This window comes from Pectinophora gossypiella, chromosome 18 (genome assembly GCF_024362695.1).
Source record: "Pectinophora gossypiella chromosome 18, ilPecGoss1.1, whole genome shotgun sequence".
NCBI lineage: Eukaryota > Metazoa > Arthropoda > Insecta > Lepidoptera > Gelechiidae > Pectinophora > Pectinophora gossypiella.
This window is the reverse complement of record NC_065421.1, coordinates 5,661,794-5,684,508: the sequence shown is the minus strand read 5'-3', so window position 1 is coordinate 5,684,508 and position 22,715 is coordinate 5,661,794. Positions and strand designations below refer to the sequence as shown.

Sequence of the window (22,715 nt, the reverse complement as noted above, 5' to 3'; positions counted from 1 at the left end):
TAATAAATGGAAGAGAATGTACACTTATTTAGTTATCAGAATTGATAAGATATATCATTATCTTGGCTTAGTAAATGGTTGTCTGATAACATTGTCGGATCACACAATAGAGGTTGAGTTGAGTGATCAATATCATATTTATGAATAAAGTATGTAGACTAGAGTTTTGTAAATGTTACATTTTTCATCAATATGCATGTGGAGAGTGGTGCAATTGTAAATCAAGGAGCTTATGCAGAATTGAGAGTGCAATCAGAGACTGTTAATTTTCAAGATCCACCACCACCTTACACCCCACCAGTGGAAGGTCCAACAGTGACCAGCCAACCTATCATCCATCAGACTATCATACTACAGGTGCCTCTAAGAAGTAACCCAGTGTACTACACCTGTGATTCATGTCATGAAAGAGTGTACACTAAAGTCAAATATGTGAACTCTCGTAAAACTCACCTGCTGGCTGGGTTCATTTGTGGTTTCACATGGTAAGTATTTCTTCTTTTTAATAAATCTAAATAAAACAAGCAGCAAACTATTGGCTATATTTCCTAATTCAATGATTATTATTTCAGTTGGTGCCTGATTTGCTGCTTAGGTGCAATTCCTTATCTTGTAAAATCATTCAAGAAAGCTGAACATTACTGTCCAAATTGTGATAAACTTCTCGGAACATATTCAAAGATCTGAAACAGCTTGCTTCGATTTTGTAAATAAAACCTGAAATACTTAACAAGTCTTTTATTATTAATATTCTTATGCTACCTAATCTTAAAATAATTAATGTAAAAATCTGATAAGTATTTTGTACAAACACTTCTTGTATTGTTACATTAAGTTCATTATTATGAAATCAGTTTCAGTAGCTTTGAAAACTAGATACAAGTTTTTGAATGAATGTAAGTTATAGGCTGTTACTTCTAGCAGTATCATTAATTTAAATTACAAATAGAGCTTATCTAAGTGAATAAAGTCCACAATATAGTAACACTAGTTGTTGTATGGAACTTGTAATCTGAAGCAATCTGACGCAATCTTCCACTTCCCATCGACGGCCACGATGAGGAATGTCTGCTGAAACGGCTTTTTGATGTCGTCATTCTGATAGGTCACATCTCCGCAAGCTTGAATCAGGTACGTGAGTTTGTTCGACACTACAGTTTCTGCAATCGGCTGAGCGTCCAAAGTCTTCAAAATGTGTGTGCTGCCTGGGAGATCCATCAAGAACTTCTGAATCTTATCACTCCCGTTTATTCCATTACCGTTCCACACCAACAAACCCGTATCCAGGTAAAGCTTTGAGGTTAAGTGTCGGCTGTTGTCTACTTGTTTATAGTATACTCTTGTAAATTCCTCAGCTGTCTCGCAGGCGCTGTCGACATTTTTGACGACAACTTCAGACATTTTACAAGTAAATAAAAAACACGTTAATAATGTATTATAAGTGGTAAATTGCAAATATATAATAATGTGATAATAATTGTAAAATATTGTGCAAATGTCGTTATGACGTCAACTGTCAAGTCAATTTTATCTTTTTCGCCCGTTAAGGGACAGGCTAAGATCATGAGACCATGCTGCCTAGACAGTCAATTTTCTTGTTTTCCGAACGAAAGGCTACGAATTTTAATTTTTTACGCTGTGCATTCACATACTGTGTCTAACCGTGTCCTTTTCGCTACGTTGCACTAAACTTTGAAAACCTTTTCCATAATGTACTAATTCGTTCTACACCAAGGTGTGATTTGGTTAAATTCTGATGATGATAATAAATAAATAATACAAAACTGATTAAGAAATATTTTATTTGATAATGTCTTTATCTAATATATTAATTATCATACAAAGAGGCTTACCTATTTTACAATTAGATTTCATATTCTACAGCTATTTTTAATTCCAGGACATTTGACAGTGATTCACTAATGTAATTAGTCATCCGTAATTTACTGAGCCGATACAAAACAATGTGGAGTAACATTCAAAATAAAACTTACCATTAACAAGCATTTGATTTAATTATTACTAGAAATTAAACAGTCAGCTGCTTTTTAAATTCAAATCTTACCCTAAGGCACTGACAGAAATGATTATGCACTAGATACAAAAAGTTATCTATAAATAATATGTAATTCTAAAGAGTAAATAACATTCCTTAAAAATCGGTAAGAATAACCATTCAATCGCTAATTCGGATATTGTAAATTAATATTGAAATTATAAAAGTAATGAAATCATAGTCACATCTGATTTTCAATTGTTAATTAACTTATAATTTGTCCATAAATAAACTAAACTATCTTTTTATTGCCATCGACAGTTACAAGAATTTAAAAAATCTTAGATAAATAACACTTGAATTTTTAATTGCAAGATCACAATATTACCTACCTTCAACTAACGATCATTGCCCCGTTCATTGATAAATAATTATTTTACTAAAAATGATCAACGCAACAAATAAATCCAAAGCATCCCATATATTATATTGGATCAATCCATTAAAATCTAAGCAGTTTTATACTTACAATAATAACTGTTATCGTATCGCGCTATACAGTCCAAAATTTATGAGTTGTTAACTAATGCGAACCATTACAAGAATATACGTGTCAATCAAAATACATTATTACCAAAACATATTTACGACTAATCTGAGATTTTATGAAATTGATGACATTTACCAACACGCGGTAAACAACAACAACTGTAAAACGGTAAAATCTGAGACAGTCTTCTGCTCCACTACTTCCCAATTTTATATTCCAATCAAAATTCTTGTCAGATTTACAAACACGGGAGTTGACTTGACGATGTTTTTTCATAAGCTGCCGGCGAACAGTTAACAATTCTATAACACAGAAGGGCCGAATGTCTTTTGATAATATCACTAACAGTCACGTACCCTTAACACGACTTACGCTAACTTGAGCACATTTTAATTGGGAAGTTAGTGCGGCTGTGTACGTTGCAATTATATCATTGCTGGACAGAATTTATGGTAGTTTTAGTTATATTGAACAATGTTTACTTATTCTCAGGAGTTCGATGAAGCTTTGACTGTTTCATATTTTTGTACTGATGATGAACGCGAAATGCATTAGTAGGCAGGTTTTGTTCGTCAAAGTTCCATCGAAGCCGTCTGATGAGTATAATGCTTCTCGAAGCAAAGTTCCGAGTCGCGATGAGCCCGGGGCGCCTTCGACGCTTACGTTACCTGAGCGCGCGCGCCCCCGAGCGGGAATGACACTTCGAAACTGCTTTACTTACTCCTCTCTTATCTATCTGTTATTTCTCTTGTAATTCAACCTGCAATAGCAAAAGGAAAGAGTTACAGACAAAACTTCACAATATTTTTTAATCAAAAGACAATTTGTAAATGGAGAAACATACCTGTAATGGTCCGTTGCTCAAATCTGCACTCTGTTTATTTGATAAACCGGCGAGCATTAATCGTTCCTGCAAGTACAGATAGCAAATATTAATAATTCATTTATTCCGAGGGGAAAGGATGTCCATCGAGTGCCAAGACATTAGATATCCGAGGACCGTAAAATACTGACCTCTGCGAGTCTTTCGGAGTCCGCGAAACTATGGTTGTTGTGGTTACCCGCTTTTGCCTGCTCTAACTCTTCCTGAAGAGCATCAATCTTCTTCTGCATCTGTATAATTACAAGAATATTAATCCGCCAACTAAATAAAAAACAAAAACCATCACCAACGCACACACATGACCACGGAACCATCCAACTGGAAAACTAAATATAAAATCGTCAGGAGGGATTAGCCCATACAACCGATAGTTTACGTGGTAGTTGACGTACAATAGACGAACTTTTTCACAGAAGACCAACTTTGCGTAGAGGATACTGGAACCATTAGGATACTGACCGGATTTTATGATTCCCAACTTCATTGGAAAAGAACAACAAACTTGATTTTAATGCTTTAAAAAATATAAATTCTTACGCCTTACCTGAAGTAAATAAGGCCCATAGTATAAAAATTCAAGTACTCATGCCGAGGTATTGAGGTACCTGGATTTAAAGTTACACAAAGGATAGGGTAAAATCGAGGGCATAGGGAAAAATCTTCCGTTTATAGTAAAGCACGGACACACGTAATAGACTAGGATACAAACACATTTTATAACTGAATGATATGATTGCATAAACTATAGTCCGGCAATCTCGTGCGCGACCCTCCTGCGGGGCGACAGACGGTGGCGGGGACGGGGTAGCGCGTCATCATCTTGACATTCTAGAACACGGCTGCACACGTAGAGAAGTGTGCCAGGATAAATCTTGCGATAAGTTGTACTTACTTGTGACGTAATATATGTAGGAGTGAATAAAAAGATAGAACTATTTTATTTTATTTTTATTATTATGCTTGAGGACCAACTATTAGGAAAACTAAAAATTAAATATTAATAGATTGTTTTATTATAAATCAATTTCCAATGTCGTTTACGTATTCGGCCGACGTTCGGTCATTTTTTCGCCTTTCAAAAAATTGGTACACTTTATGTACAATCTCCTTCAGTTGTCTTGAGATAGCCTTACTCATCCTCAGATAGTAATCTCGTGTGCGTCGCCCTCAAAGTAGAACAGATTATCAAGCACGTGTTGCCGCTTCGACTGCGCGGCCGAGACTGCCGTACTTGACGCGCAGATGCACGCGTTTCCCTTCCCCGCTACACCACCTGCTACCCGCTGACATCTTAGCTACCCCGTCCCCGCCACCGTCTGTCGCCCCGCAGGAGGGTCGCGCACGAGATTGCCGGACTATACCTCCTCTACGATGGTAGGCAATGATTTTTCTATGCAGGAGTATGCGAACGCCAGAGGTTCCTAAGTAAAAATGTAATTTTTAAACAATACATAAACCAGTAGAATTCTCGACAGTATTATGGTACGGAAAACTTGTAAAGTATCAATGATTGAGGATTGTAAAATATTGTTGTAAGATGAAAAAAACAAATAGGATGTATTTAATCAATTCTACAACACACCTAGAAAATAGTAATACACAATTTGGTGTATTAAATCGTAAATCTAGTCGTTTATTTATGTACGACAGGCGATTCAAATAACCCAAGTATCAAATACAAATTAAATTACGCACTGTCACACTTCTATCGCGCTGTACCGTAACTAGAAGAGTTGGATTTGGAAACTAACTGCTGGGCCCAGCACCGCGTTCGCGTATGTGTCGCAGTATCTGAGACTGTGTATCGCAGTATCTGAGACTGTGTATAGCAGTATCTGATACTATGTATCGCAGTGTCTGTGACTATGTGTCGCAGTATCTGAGACGATGTGTCGCAGTGTCTGGAGACTATGTGTCGCTGTATCTGAGACTATGTGTCGCAGTGTCTGAGACTATGTGTCGCAGTATGTGAGACTGTGTGTCGCAGTATCTGAGAGTGTGTGTAGCAGTATCTGGGAATATGTGTCACAGTACCTGAGAGTATGTGTCGCAGTGTCAGACTATGTGTCGCAGTATCTGAGACTATGTGTCGCAGTGTCTGGAGACTATGTGTCGCTGAATCTGAGACTATGTGTCGCAGTGTCAGACTATGTGTCGCAGTATCTGAGACTATGTGTCGCAGTGTCTGGAGACTATGTGTCGCTGAATCTGAGACTATGTGTCGCAGTATCTGAGACTATGTGTCGCAGTGTCTGGAGACTATGTGTCGCTGAATCTGAGACTATGTGTCGCAGTATCTGATACTATGTGTCGCAGTGTCTGGAGACTATGTGTCGCTGAATCTGAGACTATGTGTCGCAGTGTCTGAGACTATGTGTCGCTGTACCTGAGACTACGTGTCGCAGTGTCTGGAGACTATGTGTCGCTGTATCTGAGACTATGTGTAGAAGTGTCTGAGACTATTGGTCGTAGTGTCTGAGACTACGGGTCGCAGTATCTGAGACTGTGTCGCAGTGTCTGAGACTATGGGTCGCAGTATCTGAGACTATGTGTCGCAGTGTCTGAGACTATGTGTCACAGTATTGTTCTCACCTGCAGCACAGTCCGCTGCCGCAGTTCGTCCAGCTCGCGCTGCTTGTCCGCCAGCTGCTGCGCCCACCGTTGTTCCTCTGTCGTCACATTCTGCTGCAGCCGGCTCAGAACGCCCTCCTGCATACAACAACGTTTAAGATAAGCCGCACTGTTATGTCTATATTGTAAATAATCTGTTTATATTTTATTCTGTATTGTGTATAATAAAATATTAAATAATAAAATGACCAAAATATGATGTAATAGTCACCCGAAACCACTTCATTGTATTCCTAATATAAATCAACTCACGGTGTCATCAATAATTCTCTTGTACTTGTCGACGAGGCCCTGGAGGTGTTCGTTTTGTGCGGCCAGCTCGGTGAGCCGCGAGTCGGGCGCCGCCTCCACTAACTCCACCCGCTTCTCCACCGCCTTCTTCTCCAGCTGCTTCTTCTCTACGTCTCGCTTCTCCAGTTCCTTCTTCAGGTTATCGGCGAAGGTTTGGAGCCATTCCTTACCCGAGGACGAACCAGGCGCCGCCGATGGACAAACCGACCTAAGCACGCTAGCTACTTCGTTGTATTGCGCTTCTTGGGCCTTCGCTATGGCCTCCTGAAATATAACGTCATAAAAAATAAGTTACTTTAATCTTGTCGTGGACGATTAAGTAAAAGTGCAATATTGAATATGATTGGGCTGGTTCGGTCGTCAAGTGAAAATTAGTTCAAAGCTACTGTTGAAATGGGTTATGGTTGCTGTATGAAATCATGTTGGCCCTTTAGTTAAATAGTGGCCCCCAACTACACCTAGAGTTCGAAGCTGCCTGTAAATACAGTGCTTTCCCAGAAAGACGTCTAAGGTACCCATTAACCAGTAAATAAATAATTTACAACACTTATACAACAATTTTTACTGATTGGTATTTGTACCAACGCAAAAGCGTTTGTATACGGCAGCAATGTACAACGAAGCGAAGCCGGCCAGAGACATTTAAATGTAGCGAGCGAGTTAGTGATGCACCAAATGTGATTTACATTCATTAACATTATGAATATGAATTAATGTTCGTCACTTATATATAATATATGTAATTTTAACATGAATATAATATTAGAACTCGTGCATTTTGAACGAACCGTTGGTCGTTCTAGTAGCTTGACATCAATTTTTTTTGGCCCAATGCAGACAACTGACCATTCGCCGAAGTATTCTAGCCCATGAAAAATATATATGTAGAATGGAACACTGTCGTAGACAACAGGCTGACGGTCCAATCCTGATTCTCTGGTGTCTGATCAAATCGTGTATATTTTCATTGGACCAAAACCGTCGTCTGAATTGGGTTTCTGTTAATTTTTATTCGTTGCATCGCTACGGCGTATTAGTTTTAAACATAAACTGTGTACACAGAAAGCGGGACTTACGCGAAGAGAGTCTGGGGCCGGCAACGCGCTAGCCTTCGTCTGTAGGGCCTTTTCGGCAGATTGTAACGCCTCCATTACTTTCCAGTTTTTAGTTCGCAACTCCTACACGAGCCAAATCATAAAGCTAAAGTTAGTGTTCAAATAAAAAGGTATCATAAACATAATATTTGTTAGAGGCCATGGTCAAGTCGTTTATATTTCATGCTATTAGTTTTATAGAAAACTTTTAAAGTAATGAAGAATGTTTTATTCTCAATGAAACATTTAAGATTAACAAAGATAGAAAAATAAATGTTGATAAAACCTGCCCTCACGGCACGGCAACCGCACCGCGCGTGCAGTAAATTATATTGACGGCTTGGACCAATAACCGTACGACTCCTATCTACCGTAGATAGCATTCACTGCGTCTATTGGTCGAAGCCGTAAAAATCCTACGTGACTGACATGCATTAACTCATACCGAGCCGAAACAAAATAGTCACTAGATGAATGTAATGACACCTAAGATTGAAGGCAGCGAGAATTTACGTATGAATAAACCTACTTATATAGAAATGGGCACGAAGAATGGACTGACAGCCCAAGGACAAATCACCAACTAGTAAAGTCCAGCTGTCATTTGTGGTGGGTTGCTCATTCAAAACATTCAGATTATATCGGGTACAATCGAATCGCGAACTCTATATCGCACCCTAGATAGCTCCGCGGCTAGATATTTGGTTGCGCTTTCCGTCCCGCCGCACGTCTATCACTACCCAAGGCGCAGTACAGTGAAGGCGTGTGGTCCCCGCGTGATGTTGTCGTGGTACGTACGTTGTTCTTGTCCTGGTAGTGTGCCAGCTGGTCCTGCAGGCGCGCCAACTGCTCGGCCTGGTCGCGGCTGCAGCTCTGCGCCGCCGCCAGCTCGCCCCGCAGCGCTTCCACCACGCTCTCCACCTTGGCCAGCTCGGCCGCCTGCGTGGACAACAACATATAAATAATAATCAGCTTATCAAAACTAGGAATAGAAACCAGAGTTCGTGCACCGATATGCGATCAGCGGAAAAAATCGCTGCCTTCCTAATTTCAATTGCAAACTTTAGAATAAGTAAGTTTAGTTGTATAAATAAGTTTAGTTATTTCACACAGAAAAAGTGCAATTTACATTCGAGTTGGTTTTAACAAATTAAAACTTTTAACAACAAACAACTCACTGCATTGAATATACACACTATTCTGGAATAATTCACAAAAAACCGATCCCGAAAATATTATCAATGGTAGCAACAACAAAAAACCGAATGGACCAGAAAAAATCGTAAAAAAACTCAAACAAATGTTAACACGTGGCCGCCGTAGATTTTATGAAATAAAAAAACCTTAAAGATAGTTTTAGGTAATTACGGGCCACGCTGTTTATACTATGTGCCGCAACAAACCTTGAGCTGGTCGTTGGCGGGCGGCAGGCCGTTCTGTGCGGGCGCCGCCTTCATCTGCTTCAGTTCAGCCAGCTCCGACTCGCGCAGCGCGAGCTGCTCCTTCAGCGAGGCTAGTTCCGATGACAACTGTAATACACGTTTACTATCATTTAGGCTATTAAAGGGAGAAAAGTCAAGAAAACTGCATTTGAATTCCATACAACCTGTCGATGTTCTTAACGAACTTATCTAACATATCAAGACCGCATAACTGTGCCGCATCATAATACGGTTGACTGCTTTTTTATTGTATCAATCTGTTGAATCTATTAAAGTCAATGATTGGGGAAGGTTCCGTCCCGTTCTAACAAAACGATTTTATGTGTAGTATAAGGCTAGTATCATGTGACCTCCCTTCATCGAATTTCGATTCTGTTTTCACATTTGCCTATTTATGTCTATTTTAGATAATGTAAACCGCGTCTAGATACTCGTCAGGTACCTTATATGAGGCCCGGCCGCGGAACTGTAGTAGGGTTTCCGGCAGCACATTTTAACGCATATTAACCTAGAAATCCTAGTCCAGTTGGTCTCGGCCGGCGGGGACGTATTGACCCTCACCTGTTGCTGGTGCCTGTCGGCGTCGCCGGCGGCCCGCTGCAGCGCGGCGTCGGCGGCGGCGGCCCCGCGCTGCAGCTCGGCCTGCAGCTCGGCCAGCGCAGCCAGCCGCTCCTGCGCCGCGCGCGCCTCGCCCTGCGCGCGCTGCTCCGCCACGCTCGCCTGCTGCATGCGGTGCTCCAGCTCCGCGTACGCCAGGTTCGCCTCCTGCGGAGGGCACCACTTTTACCGGCCGTGTACTGCGACCACCCGGCGAGCCGCAATAAAACATTTCTAATATGAACTATGTTCGTCGTTCAATATAAAAGTAACAAATGTGAAGTTTAAATCTATTGAAGTAGGGCTTCAAAGTAGGATTATCATACCGGTATCTAACTACGGAACCGATTTCTTATCGTCCGTAAAACGGTACCGTAATTTTATACCGGTAGCGGAACCAACTTAAACGCTTGTATACGATGAAGATGTTTTACAATGGCAATACCGATTTAGTGGAGTGTACCGCTGCCAGCTGTACGAGAGTATACCTGCAGTTGCTGCGCCAGCTCGGTGGCGTGTTGCTGCGCTATCATCATACTGTCCCGAGCGGCTGCCGCGTCGCAGCGAGCCTGGCTGATCTCCATCACGCGCGCGTTCAAGTCCGCCTGCTGTGCTGCTAGCTGCTGCATCAGAGCGCCTTCCGACTGTGACAAACATAACATATTTTTATTTCTTTAATCGAGCAAAGGCACACACCACATACATAAGTTCGTTATGTAAAAATTGGCGATTCAAAGTGTAACTATGTTACCTACTGAATAAAGATATTTTTGAATTTGACATGAGCTCACAACTGGAGCGGTTAAAAACTTAAAAAACGATATTGTTATTTGACATTTGTGTGCATTGCGCACTTATTTCAGGCGGGATACATTCCATATTGCTCTACATTTTATAGCAATTTATCATGAATTTTAGCTGGACAAAAAATTACGAACACTCAACGGTGCTGTCGCCTACATTTGAGCTTCTAGTTTTTATCCTCATTGGGTGTTGGCGTCCTTACGCATATTAATTAACATTTAAATGATTGGGGACCCACCCCATACAACAGTGACTTTATACCCCCATCACATCTCGCGTCTTTTCAAATTAGACAGCGTACCTTGCACGTCCCACACTAAAAGTATTTATTTTTCCACTGTGTCCATAAAAAGAAAATACTTGAAATGACATACTTTGCTCATATGATTCATGAGCATGTGATATTGGTACAAAAAATTGGAAATTGATCATAATTTTATTTTATTTGGGTAGCTTACAGCCTTTTTTACAAAATTAATGCTTGTAAACACAAACAAATGCCAATGAAAAGCTACCACGAGTGAACATAAAACGTTTTAAATGTCCATACAGTCTCAGATACAGCCATAAATTAAATTAGGTTTCTTGGTCAGCAAGGTTCTTTAAACGCTACTGAAAAATAGGTCAAAGCGTTCTAGGTAAGAAGCTACTGTTTCTATAATTAGTGCGATTAGGAGGAACGTGAAGCAAAGTATAATATCTATTAAGCTCTATAAACATACTCAAACATCAAATAACCTAAGTCATTTAAGAGGGTTATAGACACGAATGAATAATATGTGTTACCTCGGACAGACGCTGGATGTGCATGTCCAACTGCACTCTCTGCGCTTGGGCCTCTCCCTCCGCGGCGAGCTTGGACTGGAGCTAAAGGAATGACAAGTATACTTATTAAAATCACTATAACTCTCTTCACCGGTAATCCGACAACATTCTGATTACTAAATAAAGACATATCTAAACCTAACGAAAAACATTTTCATTTTTCTATTTAACTCATTTATGATTTTTATCAAGTAATCAACATTTTATCATCTTTTTTATGACGTCAATGTGCTTTTTTCATACAAATTCCATAGGAATTTCGTGGTTTGATGTTTAGTAAGAAGTAACTGATTTGACTAGCTGGAAATTAATACTACATATAGCACAGCAACTCTCCGCTCCCCACCAGCGGCTGAGCTAGATTTACCTCAACCCCCGTCGGTCTTACTTTAGTCCCACACAAAGATGCGCGTGTACGATAACGTCAATGTGTAGTAACGGCCTCTGTGATCCAGTGGTTGAGAGTTGGACTCACGATCCGGAGGCCCCGGGTTCGAATCCCGGTGGAGACATATCACGAAAATCACTTTGCCATCCCTAGTATGGTTACACTTACACGTTGATCACCCGATTGTCCGAAAGTAAGATGATCCGTGCTTCGGAAGGCACGTTAAGCCGTTGGTCCCGGTTGCTATTTACTGATGCAAGTGAATAATCGTTACATGAAACATGTCAGGGGCCTTTGGGGGCTCAATGGTAACCCTGATGATTGATGAGGCTGGTATTCCACCTCACAGCCCATAAGATAATAAGCAGAATGTGTAGTCTGTGTTGGTATTTTGTATGAAGGGTGCGGGGTGTGGTACTATTATGTAGGGCACGCAACCGACCAGCAGCTTGTCCCCGGCCAGCGCGTGGTTGTCGTCGGCCAGGCGCTGCAGCCGCGCCTGCAGCGTGTGCAGCTCGGCGCGCGCCGCCGCGGCCGCCGCCTCCGCCGCGCGCGCGCCCGCCGCCGCGCGCCCGCGCTCCGAGTTCAGCGTCGCCCTGCACGCACCACAATCCACTGTACCACTGCCTACACAAGACACTCTCCACCACCCAGACGACCGCGATAGCATACCCACTTCTGTACGGTTAAAAGGCCACATTGAACCAATTCATCTAAAAAACAATATCGCTATTTGACATTTGTTGACATTGAGATACTTTTAAATTGGGTCGTGAACTAGGTGCAAGATAAATTATAAAATTCTGATTACTAAATAAAGACCGTTCTAAAATTAACGAAAAACATTTTCTTTTTCTATTTAACTTATTTATGAATTTTAATAAAAAAATACGTAATAATAAGTACGAAATTTTAACACGTTTTTCTATGACGTAAAAGTTTGGCTTTCATACAAATTCCATAGTAATTTCGTGTTTTAACGTTTAGTAAAAAGTAACTGATTTGACTAGTTGGAAACTAGCCTAATGCAATATTGCTGTCTTAAATTTTGTAGGTTTCATAGATTATACATGTAATGTTTAAGTGTTATATTTAACACAATAAATAAATAAATCTCACTTTTGGACTGTTTTTCTTAGATTAATATTTTCAATGTAGCCTTTTAAACCTCCCAATTCGTAAGACGCAAGGAATAAAGAGCGCGCACGAACTTTCCAGTCTCATTCGCAGAAATTTTGGTCCTTTCTCACAATAAACTTGATGTTGTCTTACTTCATAGTGTTACACTAGCCACAATAAACACAATTAAAGACGCCGAAAAAAGGACAAAGAACTTTGCAAAAGAATCATAAAAGCGAAACTAAGGGTAAGCGATTAAGAAACGATATATATAAAATAATCTTCACGAACGCGTGATACCATTATTTCTTTCATACCCGCTCCCCCGCGATTTGGCGCACGAAAATAGAACTGTATAAAATAAAACTTTGTTAAATGTATTTAACAAAGATTTGCCCGCTTACCTAAGCTCCTTCAGTTTAGCGTGCAGAGCCTGTGACGCCTCGATCTCGTCCGCTAGAGCTTTCTCCTTGTCAGCCAATTGCTTCTTCAACTTCTGCATGGGATCGTTAGGGCCCTGTTTTTAAAACATTTATTTTTATTTTCTAACTAACAATAACAAAGTAGGCACATATCCTTGCATTGTATAGTTCAAAAAAGTTATCCCAAATACTTAGATACTCGTCGGTGTACTTTGCACAAAATAAGTCGAGAATCAAGTTACGTTACTTTTATGTTAAAGGCAGTGGTTATTTGTCTATTTTGTATAAGGGGCTTTATATAAAGTAGACAAATAATACAAACACTGCGCGCTGATAAAACGGCAGCTTCTAATTTGATCTGACTGCAAGCGTTGCACGGTACATTATAGACGGATCTCACTGTGCTCACGCGGTTCAGTCTTTCTTCTTCTCGAGCATTATTTTAACTCGATCTTTCACTTTCCCTCCTCCCGCCCTGTCTGCGGGCGGGATGGAAGTACTTTACTGTATATGGTACAACTATTTAGGTTGTTTAATGATACATGTACGAGTTCTATTAGTTATTTCACATTCATTACATTGGCTAGGTACCTAGGTCTCTTTTGTAACTATTTTCTTTTATTTTGGTGCAATAAAGTATATTTGAATTGAATTTGATTGAGGGACTTTCCAGGCTATGTACCTAAAAATAATATAATTACCTATTTTCTCAATTCTCTGTTACATAATACAACGTAATGGCAGAAGCATAAAAAAAACATTATTGCTTGATTTTTGGATTACATTATGTATACAATTAAGTTGCTACCTGATTGCTCTTTATTTTGATCAGAATTATAATTGGTGGAAGATGTAATTGAGCCTGGGTGTAATAAAAAGAGTATTAAAAGAAAGATAAAAGATGCATATGTCTGTTATCCATGAAATTAAAATGTTAAACGAAGGAAAATCTTTACAGCGCCATCTACATTGTTTATGAGGAACATAGCCTGGAAAGTTCCTCATTGAATACTCTATGCTAAGGGCTGCGTCACACAACACATGTCACACCCAAGGCGCAGTACAGTCTAATGTACCCATTTTAGAACTCTGTCGCACTAACATATTTGACATTTAGTGAGATTTACAGTTCAATTTGTCAAAAAAGTTAATGTGACATGGTACCAAAGTGTATGACATATTAATGCTCGTGACCGTACAGCGCTCGCGGCAGGCTGTCAACAACCTCTAGTGTACCTCGGTCCACTCGGAGTGCTCGGGCAGCGGGTCGTGGTGCTTGTTGAGCAGCGCGTCGGTGAGGATCTGTATCTCGGTGCGGGACAGCGCCGCGCCGCGCACCACGCGCACCAGCTCGCCCACGTTCACGCCGCCGCCGTCGCCCGCTGCTGCAACCACAACCACTCACTGCACCTCTGTGCTGCCACCGTGCAATAACGGATAATACTACGTAGAGAACGGCAGCTCACCGCTCCCCACCACCGGCTGAGCTAACTTTACCTCACCCCATCGGTCTTACTTTAGTCTTTAATCGTGTGGGCGTCAGACGTCACACACACACACAGATGCGCGTAGTATCTGTGCAAAACGAGGTTTTTTGTATGATATATCTGGGGTGTGCTGCTAGTGGTCTAATTCGCAACATATTTTATTCGGGCGGTTCATAATGTTATACAATTAGTGTGCGATAAACCACTAAAGTAACAATACGTATGTTTCCTTTAAACTTATCTTCCGGGCACTCAATTAACTACTTATAACTCAGCTTTAAGGTGTATGAGCTGTAAACTCCACCAATACAGCTAGCTACTAGTTGTCACCGTTATTGCGAACGTCAAATGTCTTTTCAAGTCTTTCCTTTAATTTTCCTAAAACCCCAACTTTAGCTAAGTATGGACTGTCGTCGGCATGAAGTCGGCAATTACGAATTGCCAATTTGCTATCAAATTAATGACATCCGGAGCAACGCCAAAACATTTTATTCTTTATAGTTATGTGAAAAAGTTTATACGTTTTTTTTTTCGTTATTTCTTGTAAAATATTTTTGAATTTAAATAACGCAACTCACCCATAAGCGAGAGCACGTTAGGCTCGGGCTTTTTCTTCTTGTTCTTGCCTCCGGGCGGCGAGGCGGTGGTGGCGGTGGCAGTGGTGGTGGCGGCAGCGGCGGTGGTGACCACCTGCTTCAGCAGCTTGTCTGTGGTCAGCTCGCTGGGCTGCGGCGCGTTCAGCGGAGGGACCACCTCTTCGGGTTCCTCGGCTACAACTTCCTCTGGTACTGGCTTCTTCTCAACTTTCTTTGCTACTATGGATGGTAAAGATTAGAACTAAAAACAAATACCGTTTACAACCCGCGGTGGAGCAGCGTGGTAGTACCCCCTCCGGTTGATTGACGGAAAATTTGTGCCCGACAGTGGGACGTACAATACCAGACTTTTCATATTGCATCTGTGTGCGGCTCAGGCATACTTAACACACTTTAGACCCATTCATGATTTTCATTTTTTCATTTCGGTGTTTTACTGTGTGTTCATATAACTCTTGTTTATGAAAAAAGTTATCAAACTTTTATGCGAACGGGTGAGGCAAAAGAAATATTGGGGGAAGGGATGATAATGAACATCATCAACCTATTTATTACCGAGATGTGAATTCCAGTTATTGTTACGCTATCGCCAATTATTGTCGAATACAACAACGTTTTACAATATACATACAGCATAAATTTACAAGTTCGCCCTAGTGTATTAAATATACTGACAAATACAAAACTGAACTCACCTTTCCCAGATCGTTGTTCCTTCGGGGCGTCCCCGCTGTTGCGTCGCTCGCGGGCCGGCTCCTCCTTAACAGGCTCGGGCGCCGGCGCCGACTGCTTGGCTGCCTTGCCGCCCTTCGCCGCCTTCGTCCCCTTACCAGCCTCCTTCTTCTCCACTACTTCTTCCTTCTTCTCCGAAACCTATCACCACACATAACAATCACTTATCAGTCAATTATCACCATGTTTACATTACATAACTCCAAGCAGCATGCCTTAAACAAAGGTTATCAATCATTATCAACAGTAACGATATCACGAAGAATTTAACATTGTAACAATGAGATTGACATTCATAATGCAGTGTTAAGTACACACGTGGATAAGGAAAGGTCGTAATAAAATTACACTGGCGACTTATTTTTAGTCTTGGATTATTGACTCGTTTTGTGATTTTGTTTTCTGCGAGAGATTCAGACGTGCATTATGATAATAGGATGCATGGATGGATGGATACATGCCTTGTTATTTATTACGTCCAACACAATAAAGTTCATAGTTTTATTACATCGTTTTTCTGCATAAGTAAAACTAGACACTAACCACCTTAAAAATAAAAAATAAACTAGGGAAGAACGTAGGTTTAAGTATTTGAAAGCCAAGCAAAGTTCAGTCGAATTGTATGATAATTGGATTCAATTTTGCTTCTGTCAAATACTTAAACCCACATTCATCTCTGGTTTATTTTTTATTTGTAAGGTGGTAACAATATAAATATTAACAACAAAAAAATAACAACGATAAAGCATTACCGCTACCACTACCACCACCTTAAAATATAAAGCTAAAAACAAAATGTTAGCTAAACACAAATTGTAAACAAAATCTAGTAAAACAACACAAAGGACAAACAAAACAATAATTTTGCAGGTCGCGCTCACAAAGTTAGAGGCCAACATTGCATTTCAAACATTTTACTCCAAATTTAATATTAGATAATGTATAGATTTACATGGCGTAGTAACGTATGTTGAAATTCCCAACATACCTAACTTTCGTGATAGTCTAGAGACAATTTTAATTACATTTCTTTACTCAATTTTCTCTGCGCAGCGCTGCCATCGTGCAAAGAAACTCAATGTTTAAATTCAGATCCTCAACGCAGTCACAGCTGGCAGGCTGCCGGGTGCGCATCAATGTTGGCCTCGCGCCTGCGTGCGGTGCGACTCACTTTTTCAGCGGCGAGCGCCGAGTGCATCAACTCGAACTCGTCCTTAGGATGCATCTCCTCAAAGTGGTTGAGAGGAGGAGGCGAGGGCGTCGTGGGATCGCTCACGCAGCTCGGATCCTCTTTGTTTAACAGTATCGGCTTTACTTTAGGATCCTTGCCGCGTTTGCGAATCTGCACAAATAGGTGCCTATGAAGCGCAATCAACACACACCTTACCGCAGCTTAGCCCCACTCACTTTCCCGGTTCCCCAACAACTTACTCATATTCTAAGGTGTTGTGGTTAATAATATATACAAATATAAATAAGTATTTAATATATCCTCCAACCTTATAATACAAACCACATTGCGTTCTTAAATTATCCTATCTTAGAAGTAGGTAACTTAGAATTATCTATATTTCATTTGTTAGACGAACCATGCCATATACATCACACATGCATTTTAATGTGATGCTTCAATATTATTACTCGAAGTATTTGTCAATGGGAAGCATGCTAGATAAGCAGTTATATTAACGTTTAAAAATATCAATGTATTATACATGATACTGCAGGAAAATACATGTACCACACACTTTCAATGCTACCAACACCCAAAATATATACCTATAATGTAAAGAATATCTCTCCACACCCAAATCAGCAATCACAAAGTTACTAGAAGAATAATAATTTTGTGATTCCATCTCTTTATGATAATGAGTTGTTGCGTGATTAATCTCATATGTGTAGGTATATGAATATCGCCCACGCCATCCCCGCAGAGCGCAGAAATATTAATGTACCCACCTTCATACTGATATACATATATATTTTCTAAAATAAATTATCAGACCCGCACATGAAATATAATTATACTAAATATATATACTCAGAGCCAAAACTCAATGACTATGGGAAGCAAAACAACTCTAGATATTAGTGTCCCAAGTTAGATGGCTACTAGTTAGTAATCTGTCACTTATAGAACGTGATCCCGTAGTCCACTTTTACAACACGTCAAAATGTGCTATCTACATCCCAATTTTTTAAAAACTTCGGTTAAAATCTCGATAGCGATCTTCCGCGCATGCTAGTAAAGATTTCAGTGTGGATAACTGGAGATGTCTAAATTCGCGAAAATATTTTTATTGACAGACGTTGCTTTAGACGGGAAGACTTTAGAATGCAGATGTAAAATTATTCCAGATATGGTGTGCAGAGAAAGTTACCTTGACATTAGGCGGCGTGTCGCGGGAGACGTCGACGACGACTGGCGGGCTAAACTCGACGTGCGGCTTGGCAGCCGGCTCGTCCTCCACGCCGCTCTCGGCCGGCGCCTCGCTGTCCGGCTCGCTGCCCGTCGTCACCGCCGCCTCCTTCTTCTCCTTCTTCGCTTGCTGCAACATTACGCTGTGTTATGAAGGCTGGACACTGTCGGCGAAACCCACGGAGGCGCGACAATTGCCAGTGTAGTTAATAAAAATCATCTTCTAAATCAACCACGAGCTGTCGGCGAAACTTGACGAGAGCGCCCCCTCGAGAGTATACAGCCACCATGAGAGGGTATAAACTACACGTGGAACGGAGCAGACACGTATAGGAACCAAATCACATCGAGCTAGAGAACGTCAGGTCTCGCTAGTTTTCCCACAAGCTGTGATTGGTCAATTCCGCATCACATCGCTCTGCATCGATATCTACCGAAGCGAATTTTTTAATATACCTCTATCAAAAATTTTACACTTTATTGTAGACAAATATACACATAACTCACGCCTGTACCCTTAACAGGGTGAGCAAAGACACAAATTGTCAGGGACAGCATGAATTAGACTCCAAAAAACCAGCATTTTATAACTACATTAAGTTAGTTGTTTTTGCGGTCCTGTGCGTACTCCAGCCAGTCCCTCCGGAAAGCGCCCCAGAAAAACAAAAAAAAATGGAAAGTGTATGGGGAGGCATTTGCCCAGCAGTGAGATGATGTAGGCTAGACAGGTTGTATTTTTTAACATTATTTTCATATTCAAATATAAATATTTCCTTGTCACATGGAAACATGGGACATGTTGGCGAAATCTTCAGTTTTAATGATCTGTTATGACAAGTGAGCAAATAATAATTTATTTATGAGACATTTCTATAAGCAATTCCATAAACATAATTGACTACATAACATGTAGTTGACGTAGTAAAGTAATAAAACTAAGCTAATAACACACTCAAGCATCTATAAGGCCTTTGCTACGAGAAAACTATTTTCTGAAACTCAACAATACCGATGCATTAACGGCGAGCATTCAACATGATGCTGATAACATCATAAAGGCGTAATAAAAGCATCTCCAAGTCACATCCTTTTATACTACAGAAAGAAAGGAGTCTAAACATTGTGTCAATTGACAGGCACTTCATTCTAATATATATTGAGTTTCTGTATTTAGTAATATATCTTTATGGAAAAGGGTTTTTATAAATGGTTGTTGTGTTCTTTATGGAATCAAACTTCATCTTGCACATGCTACATTTGCCTGCGAATCATGATTTTATCTTTTCATTCATTCGTTTTCATGCGTTACTCCTTAGGTGAAAACAAGTTTGAATCATTTATACAAACACGAAAATGCACTTCAAGTAAATAACTCTAAAGATATTATCAGTTTCGACAGAATGCCTTATCTCTGATAAAATATGTTTATGGATTTTTGTGAACATCGTAATTAATTATTTCAAATCGTCCTCCTATGTACGACTCCCGCCGAATGCACGACTTGAGAAATACCTACTAAAAAATCCTGTTATCACAAAGTCAGTTTCCAGGACTTACAAAACAAAAATATCACAGAAAGTATTTGAAAGTAACTTAAGGCAACACAAATGAAAAATATTATATCCTAGTTCTAAAAGTCGTATTATATATTTTTTTAAACAAGTAAGGACCGTATTACATTTCGCGATTTTTCGGGCACGAAGCGTCCTGTCGGCATTGAGCGGTGATTTCCCAATACTTATTAATATACCTATAGGCCTTCAAGCTTGGCAATTTGCCAATAAAAGCAACAACATTTAGACAATAAAGATTGTCTTATAAATAAAAATACAAAAAATATAAATTTATTTATATTAAAGGAGAACATTGCTGATTGGTAGTTATATTCTGGAAATATTTTTTGTTGATTTATAAAATATTTTTATCTGTAGTAAAAAACACAGTGCTGTGTGTCAGTGTGTACAGAGTAGGTATATAATAAATATAATATGTAACTTAAAAGTCTTATAGAATTTTATCTTATGTAACATTACTACAAAATTTGCTCTCAATAGATAAATAGTACTCTATAGTATATATCTATGAATAGATAGATTTATCTCTCACAGATAAAGGTTCAGTAGATAATAGAGACAAACATCTTTCAATGAAAAGAGTATAGTATTGCTATAATATTAGAATGACTGATATAACTACTTCAATATACAGAATAATAAGTTTCTTATTAATGAACAATAATTTTATTGAATGACAGAAAGAACACAAAGACAGAAAGGGTTACTAGTGAGGAAGTGCTAGTAAAATTAAGGGAAGAGGCAAATATTGATTATTGAGGACATGAGAGGCGAGATGATTGGACAGTTAATAAGATGCAACAAATTAATTAAAAACATCATAAAATGAAAGCTACAAGGCAAAAGAGGAAGGGGAAGACCAAGAAGAGCTTACATGGAACAGATTAAAGAGTAGGCAAATGTTGTGTCTTATAAGGAAGTGAAAGAATTGGTCTTTGATAGGCAAGCATGGAGAAAGCTACACCAACAGGAACATGGCTCTTAAATTAGTGATGAGTATTGAAATGTAAGTAATTAAATGATGAAAGTAATTTCTACATATGAAGTACAAGAAAACATACAATTTACATAAAATCTTACCTTTTTGTTAGCTTTCTTGTTGTTCTTCTTGGGTTTGTTCTTGCCTTCAGCCAAAGCAAGGAGCTCGGTGGTGGCCCGGCGTTGCTGCGCTATTGCTTCTTCATAGCTGGTGCCAGAGGTGGAAAACAACCCCATAAGGAGCACAACGGCTACACCGGCCACACCAAGCCCACACAGCACTAGCAATGCTTGCAGCTCCATTGGATCTGCTGCACGCTATTCCTATACAAGACATGAAATAACAAATATTTTAACAATTCTATTTTAACATTTACTAGATAAGAGTGCTATAAGCCGCATGATCATTACCATAACCATTATTGATTATTAAATATGAACATATTATAAATAAAAAATGTAATCATGCCAAAGGCCTCTCTCCCCCACAGTTTATATTTTTGCCAGTAATCAGGTATGAACTCATCACCTTACAGTAGTACAATATTCTAGACAGTAAAGTTAAATGAAAGTTTGAATACAATGAGGATTTCCTCTCAGCTGTGTACTTCTTATTAGATTCAAATTATGTAAAAGTAAAAATGTCTTATAATGAGGCACTCGATAAGAAGTTTACGGTGCACATTTTACCTCAAAAAGACGTAGAAATTCATCTCATTAAGTGCTGTAAACGTATCGTGGAGTGCTATGCAAACATTACACGTATGCCGTGAAATAAATGACAAACCAAGTTCAACCTGCTTGTGCAGAATACATACGAAGCGCTGTAAAAGAAGACACGACGAAATACTCCACCCGGCGAAATATCTGCTGTATTACACGAAATAAAAGGATTTAACTTCACAAAATGAAGGTACAGGATGACACGTAAGCAATGACACATGTCAAAGGTTATTGACAGAACTTTCGCCCAAAAGTGGTAACAGTTTTGGCGATTATGAATTTAAAGCTTTTCCACGACGTATTTTTCGCATTTATTCTTCGTCTAATACATACCGAAAACATATGGATCCTCGATATTCTTATTAACATCCGTTGGTACATCAATACTAACCACCATTTTCCGAAATGCAAAGATTCTAAAAAAATAAGTAGGTACTTACCCTATTTAACTAAATAATCAGTTATATCCAAATTATGTGTATTGATATTGGTTTTATTTCACATCAAGAACAATGTCACTCACACAAATTAATGAAAAACTGAGAAAATAATCAGACACCGACGTCGCTTCACCCTTTCTGCCTTTCTTTTCTTTTTTTTATCTGTCTGACTGACTGACTGATCCCGGATAGCGATGGGCGTTATTAACCATAACTGGTTATATATGCAGTTACGAGCTCGAACAGTGATCACTCGTTTTCCACTACAACAAAAACTAGTGATATTCATAACGCCATTTAAACGATCGAAATAGGCATCAGTCTTCAATAACTCTTTTAATCACAACGCCATAAAGTTAAATCGAATTCACTCTTATGTTTAAGGCATAGCGTCGATGTTTGGCTACTTTCACTACTCACGCAAAATCACTGGTTTTACAATACGTGTGCGTGAAGAAGAATTAAGTTATACTGCTACCTAACCAAACGATTTTACGTTACAATTATCACGTTTGCTTCAGAACGTTGTGAAAATAACTAGTTATAAAAATCACTAGTTAAGAAACTAGTTATTGGAAATCACATAACGCTTACGTTACGTTATCTCAAAAACCGATAACGACCCATCGCTAATCCCGGATTGGAAGGGAGACGACCGGACCGGATCTATGGAATGGATGGATGCACGAACGAACGAATCCGTTGAATTGACGGATCATCG

At 39.6% G+C, this 22,715-nt stretch overlaps 3 protein-coding genes across 12 annotated transcripts; 1 reads left to right on the top strand and 2 right to left on the bottom strand.

Annotated features, from left to right (window-relative positions):
• Nucleotides 1-192: 192 nt before the first annotated feature.
• On the top strand, nt 193-733 carry LOC126374956 (lipopolysaccharide-induced tumor necrosis factor-alpha factor homolog). The gene is made up of 2 exons (XM_050021754.1): nt 193-485; nt 573-733. The coding sequence occupies exons 1-2, from the start codon at nt 193-195 to the stop codon at nt 685-687; spliced, it is 408 nt and encodes a 135-aa protein (XP_049877711.1). The 3' UTR covers nt 688-733.
• Nucleotides 724-1,532, bottom strand: LOC126374955 (NTF2-related export protein). The gene has a single exon (XM_050021753.1). It carries the CDS (start codon nt 1,399-1,401, stop codon nt 988-990), a length of 414 nt encoding a protein of 137 aa, XP_049877710.1. The 5' UTR covers nt 1,402-1,532; the 3' UTR covers nt 724-987.
• A 253-nt stretch (nt 1,533-1,785) lies between these two features.
• On the bottom strand, nt 1,786-22,561 carry LOC126374940 (ribosome-binding protein 1). 10 transcript variants are annotated; one of them, XM_050021729.1, is made up of 20 exons: nt 21,995-22,551; nt 20,934-21,155; nt 18,242-18,409; nt 17,029-17,199; nt 15,821-15,998; nt 15,108-15,344; nt 14,279-14,424; nt 13,025-13,137; nt 11,944-12,097; nt 11,075-11,155; nt 9,973-10,128; nt 9,449-9,652; nt 8,849-8,974; nt 8,244-8,384; nt 7,428-7,529; nt 6,313-6,615; nt 6,022-6,138; nt 3,561-3,659; nt 3,391-3,456; nt 1,786-3,306 (listed from the first exon to the last, which is right to left on the bottom strand). In XM_050021729.1, the coding sequence occupies exons 2-20, from the start codon at nt 21,132-21,134 to the stop codon at nt 3,286-3,288; spliced, it is 2,784 nt and encodes a 927-aa protein (XP_049877686.1). In that variant the 5' UTR covers nt 21,135-21,155; nt 21,995-22,551; the 3' UTR covers nt 1,786-3,285. The 10 variants fall into 10 exon arrangements, with proteins under 10 accessions (XP_049877686.1, XP_049877688.1, XP_049877687.1 ...); XM_050021731.1 differs by having other exon boundaries at nt 15,108-15,341; XM_050021730.1 differs by having other exon boundaries at nt 14,279-14,427; nt 15,108-15,341; nt 21,995-22,550.
• Nucleotides 22,562-22,715: the final 154 nt, after the last annotated feature.